Here is a 6,000-nt window from a genome sequence, read left to right on the forward strand (position 1 = left end):
AAGGAACGGGGGGTACTAGTAAGGTGTACCTAATAAAGTGGCCGGTGAGTGTACAAGCCTACACAAAAACCTAGAACGTAAAAACTTAATTTATGGAAAGTTTGACATTTGCATGGAATTGCTCAAATATAGAAATAGGTGAAAGAAATTGTAGAAATAGTAGAAAGCCCAAATGTGCGAATATAAAACCAACTTTACCTCAGTGTAAAGCACACGCTTGTCAGCTGACTGTCGGCTGCAGAGGGAGGGAGCAGCGGGCGACATCTTGGATTCATGAGTGAGCGGTGACCGCAGCCTGGAACATCAAATCCGGTCAATAACACCGAGCTTCGGTCAGAACCGAGCACATCTGTGTCCGCTGAGCCGGTTTCCGACGGGACGGACATCCAGAGACACACACGGAGAGGTGAGTTTGGTGAATTCACCGGCCGGGTCTGTCGTGACACCGCCGAGCTGAGCTAACGTTAGTTAGTTAGCTTAACCAGCTAACCAGCAGGACGCGGGCGTTTTACGTTAACGTTAGATTCGCTTATGGAAAAATATGTCGAATGAGTAACGTTAATATGTGGTATTTGGAAACGGTTATTTGATGAAAACGTCATTTAACTAAACGTTTGAAATGGTGATGTGTGTGTGTTTTTGAATGAGGAGAACTTCACATACCTTTACAGTGCGCGATTTCAGGCTAATATTTTGACATTTAAATAATAAAATCAGCGTTTTTTCTAATATAATAATGGAGGAAGCTTACGGTGAGCGGTATGTGTTGGTGTTTATTAGTGTTTTATGTCATTTTGAGTCGAGACAGACAGTCGCAGTGCGCTGGTCTCCATCCTCAGACATGATGGATGCTGCAGAGAATTGTATATTTATTAAAAATCATCAAATAATGGAAACATCATAAAATCCCGGTTAACTCCGTAACTGCTATGTGAGTTTTTTTTCTCCATTTTCCCCTCTCCATCAGCAGCCATGACGGAATACTGTAGGGCTGAGGAATGACATCATCATCATCATCATCATCATCAAAATATTCATTATATTCTTATGAATATTTAAAATTACTCATGAAACTGTACATTTTGTGGTGTCACAATGCTTACTCATAATGTTGTGTTGTCGAGTAATCTTGTGTTGACAGGCTATGTGGTCTGACTGTGTGTTAATATGAATTTCTTACAATGCAGAGGTTTACACATGCATATTATCCATGGTCATTTTGGTTTACACTTGCTTCAGTTGTTTTCTGTTCCTGTCATATTTCTGCTTGATTCAGTATAAGGGTCTCATCATCCATGTAGATGTGGGAATGTGTCTATAAATGAAGAAACCTGAGAGATGAAATAATAATGTGATTTTTATAAAAGCTTACATATGTGTTTTTGTATTATATTTGATACAGAATTATTATTTTAATAATACAATAAGATTTGAGAACATGGACGTCACATTTGAGATGGTAAAAAAATAAGTGACAGAATCTTTATATTTTGGATTTTTTTAAATTTTTTGGAGAGTTTTCTCCTTTTTATTATATAAGACAGTAGAGTTGAGACAGGCATACCTGCAGAATTTATAGAGGGAGGAAAGATCGGCAAAGGACCTCAAGCTGGGGATCGAACTCGGGTCGCCGTGAGCACCTCTGATATTTGTTAGCGCACTTTACCACTAGGCTATTGGCGCAGACTAGGGCTGCTTAATATATCATTTCAGCATCGATATCCTGCAGTGTGATCATTTGCAATAGTCACATCGCAGGATAGGCAATGTTGAGATTGTATTATAATTTTTTTCATATGCGTGTGTTTTTGATATCTGTGATCGTATAATGATTTTATAGGCATTCAGGTATAGGAAATTGTACCATTTATAACCTTAACTATGATTAATTTTGAGTTATTTTTATCATTTAGTTACTGTACTTGAATACTGTTAGACTCTAGAAATAATAAAACACTTTATTTCAATTGTATCTTTTTCTTGATTGTATTTATAGATTGTTATTCATGAAAATACTCACAACACATGCAAATACAGATATGCACTGCAAATAGCACAGACGACAATGAAAATGTGTCAGGAGACCCCAAAAGTTTATAAAGTGTTTATTAGATTTTATGCAGATGCACATAGTAAACATTAATTCATCAATCTCTGACTAAACAGGTGCATGAAAATACTCACAACACATGCAAATAGAGAAACGCACTGCAAGTAGCACAGACAACAACAAAAATGTGTCGGGGACCCCAAAAAGTTTACAGATTGTTTATTAGATTTTATAGAGATGCACTCCCACTGCAGAATCATCCCAAGCAATATAACATTATAAATTATTTCCAAATAGAGATATTAGGTCATCTGGTGAAATTGTATTCATATCATAATAAATACCGCCAAAAAAAAAAATATTGCAGTGTTAAATTTTTCCAATGTCGTGCAGCCCTAGCACCGACATACTTTGTATTTTTGATCCAGGCCTGTTATGGATAAATATATAAATGCCAGTCCCTGTCTTAATGAGTGAATTATTCGTTAAAATGGCTGATTCATTTAAAACAAAACTGTGTTTATGAAATTGACTCATTTGATTCAGTAAAAATCATTTCTTAATAAACGAATCACTGCAATGTTGCTCGGAAATTGTGTGTTTTTTAACTTTAGCTTTGTTTGGAAGCATTTCATTGTTTTAAAATGCAAATTTAATGATCTTCTAAGAACTTAAGCTTAATATTTCCAAATTTTATTGAACTGCTCTAGTAAATATCATATTTGTGATGTCTCCCATGTGCTGATATTCTCAAAAAATATATAGTGATACTTAACTACAGTATCATATCTCAAAAAAAAAAAAAAAACTGGGGATATTTTCGCATTTCACTGCCATTTTAAAAATATAGTGATACTTAACTACAGTATCATATCTCCCAAAAAAAAAAAACTGGGGATATTTTCGCATTGCACTGCCATTTTTAAGTAGCTTCATCATGCAGGAAATGATGTTGGACTCTGAAGTTGCTTTTGTTTTTTGCAAAGAGTCCCTCTAGGAATTAGTGGCCTAAAATGATCGGTTTTGTTATGGCTTTTATTTTTCAAAACATTATTTGCATCAATGGCTCATACGCATGGAAGTGCTTTTCTCCCACCAAAAAACTTCTGGTTAAATGTTGATGTGACCATGCTTAATTTCATAAGGTTCCTTTTGGAAAATCAGTAATTGATTGAATGAAAATATTGTCAGTTAAATAGACCTAAGCTATGCATTCATTAAGTTGTTTAAGCGTAAAATGAGTTGAAAGGTCATTTAAAGAATAGGAGATGGCGAAAAATCTGAGGTAAATTAAATGTTCACCCTGCTTGAGCGCTAAATTTGTCCGCTTTCATGCAATCTGGCAAAGGGACAATTGCAGATATGTTTCTACAGTATGCTTTTGTAGATTCGTTTATATATGTATGCTTAAATGCATAAAGTGTGTATTTTTTGTTGTGTTTTTCAGGCTTTTTTTAGCTTGATTTCTGCCAGGTGTATTCTTAGGTGTTTCTGAGGTTCAGATTGAGAGGATTACAGGAGCAGGGTGTTAGGAAAAGATCATTACGTGTTGTCAACATTGTCGTGGTTGTGCTTTTTAATCTCTCATTGTTTCCAATAGAGAAATTTTGTTTTTAGCATGTTTTGGTATATTTTTACATTTTAAGTTTAAGCTAAATGCAGAGTATACTGTAATATAATGCACTTTTAAAGTTAAATCTTAATTGAAAATGTTTGTTTTTTTTTGTTGATTGACATTTTGGCTCCGCCTCTTTAGTTTTCCAGCATGGCCTGTGAACACTGAGATTAACCGCCAATATGATTGGAGGACTCTTCATCTACAACCACAAGGGTGAGGTGCTGATCTCCCGTGTTTACCGCGATGACATTGGGTAAGTAAGTCTGTTTGATGTGAGACCTAAGCATTTAGGGGTTAGGTGTAATTAAGGGAGCAATTATGGTTAAGATACCTTGCTTGAAGGAACCTTAACTGGGCAGCGAAGGTGGAGAGAGTGCAGTTCATTCACTCCCCTCACCTTCAATTTCTGCCGGGACCGGGAATCGAACCTGCAGCCTTTTGATTACAAGTCCAACTTCAACTGTCCCATTCTAATCCACAGGAAAATAGTTTTACCGTGAATAAAATGTTGGCAGGATTGTAAATAAAAAAATGTGATTGTAAAGAAAGTAAATTATTGATAATTAAAAAAAAAAAAAAAAAAAATGTATATGTGTGTGTTTTTTTTATTTTATTTTTTATTTTTTTATTATTATTATCATTATTTTTTTATACATCCAAAACAGGTTTACATAACATTTAAACTAAATAAAAATACAACAACAATAATAATAATAACACAATCTCAGAGTAATTCTTTTAAATATACTTTAAAAGATATATAATAATTTATTTTTATGTATAAATCATACATGAGTAAACATGCATAATAATAAAGCAATGACATACTTGTCTATATACTTTCAATGTCCATCAATTCAACAATCTAGATGCTCCAAAAATTCATAAAACACTTAGAAAATATAAAACTGATGTAAACTTCCAAAGCTTGCAGTTTGTCACTTTCGCCTAAATAGATCATTGATTTTTTTCAAGTCACCTTAAGTCACCTCATCAAATCTTGACCAATCAAATGCTCTCTAGTATCTGACATGCCCCGCCCCTTCAAGATGCTTCTCATTTGCTTTTCTTTTAATGCGCTTGAGCTCAACCACTCACTGGCAGAGCTGTGAGAAAAACAAAATGCCATTGGCTGTTTTTATTAAAGGAGGAGGAGCTACTCCCACCCTCTTCATTTTTCAGTTGAGATTACATCAAACATCCAACAAAACAAAGAATGCACATTTCACAGCACTTCACGGGACCTTTAATCATAAAATTTATGGGCTAATATTCCTGTACAGCAGGTCAATAGCTGCACTTCAGATGTTCATACTGGCAACCGCATGTATACATTGATTTACTTTGTGTTATTTACTTCCCAAATGTACTGAGGATATTGTGCATATTAAGAAAAATCTGGAATGCTCTCCAGATCGGTGTGCGCTCTGTTTTAAATAAAGGTGATCAATTGGTTAGAAGCTTCATTTTTTTTATTGAATGGCCCAGTTACACCTACACTTTTTAAAGACAAAGGGAGAGCGTGATCAAGTGAAGATGAATATTATTATAGTCTAGATTATGTGAAAGTTCTGGAATATCCAGAATATCCTGGCATCTATTACCACAGAGATGGTCTTTTCAGAGAAGAGTTGCTATGGATACAGTGGTCTGTACATTGCTGCCAACTCATGCTGTCGCATTGTGTGTGTGTGTGTGTGTGTGTGTGTGTGTGTGTGTGTGTGTGTGTGCGTGTGTGTGTGTGTGTTTAGGCACACATGCATAACTGTATGAGAAAGAGATCATTAGATGAAGTCGCTGTGCGTGTGCATGTCGTGTGTGCCCGGAGGAAAGAAAACTCTGGGAAGAGACAGAGAGTGGAGGAAACAGTATATGTGCAGTAAAAACAGGCAGCTAAAAATGAAGTGATGAAGCCTATTTTAGATAAATTCAAACCCAGAGAGCATTTAAAGCCTGGTTAAAATTGAAATTAATCTGTTTTCTGAATGTGTGCTATACATCTTATTGTGAACAATTCACTTTTTGGACCTTAAAATGTTTAATTAAACATTATGGCTGGTTTATACTTCTGCGTCGAGTGATCGGTGTGACCCAAGGCACCTGCCTTGCACGTAGTCGTGCATTTATACTTCTGCATGCTGTTTGTGTTGCTCTGCAATAACACTTCTGAAACACTATCTGGCAGTGGGTTTTTATGTTCCTCTATGTCGAATTTCTTCACTGGTGTTTTGTTTTTCTGAATGCTACCTTAAAGTACAAATAGCTAAAACTTGCCTATTCTGAGGCGGGAACCGGCGGACGTGCAACATTTAATCAATGTATACACAAAACA

The 6,000-nt window shown here is 35.5% G+C and overlaps 1 protein-coding gene across 1 annotated transcript in view; it reads left to right on the top strand.

Annotated features, from left to right (window-relative positions):
- The first annotated feature begins 231 nt into the window (after positions 1–231).
- Positions 232–6,000, top strand: part of ap2m1b (adaptor related protein complex 2 subunit mu 1b) — a 22,407-nt gene continuing 16,638 nt past the window's right edge. The window contains 2 exon segments of the mRNA XM_056477992.1: positions 232–406; positions 3,807–3,921. Of these exon segments, the coding sequence (XP_056333967.1) occupies positions 3,848–3,921 (74 nt within the window). The 5' untranslated portion in view covers positions 232–406; positions 3,807–3,847.

The sequence above is a fragment of the Danio aesculapii genome, chromosome 18 (genome assembly GCF_903798145.1).
Source record: "Danio aesculapii chromosome 18, fDanAes4.1, whole genome shotgun sequence".
Classification (NCBI taxonomy): domain Eukaryota; kingdom Metazoa; phylum Chordata; class Actinopteri; order Cypriniformes; family Danionidae; genus Danio; species Danio aesculapii.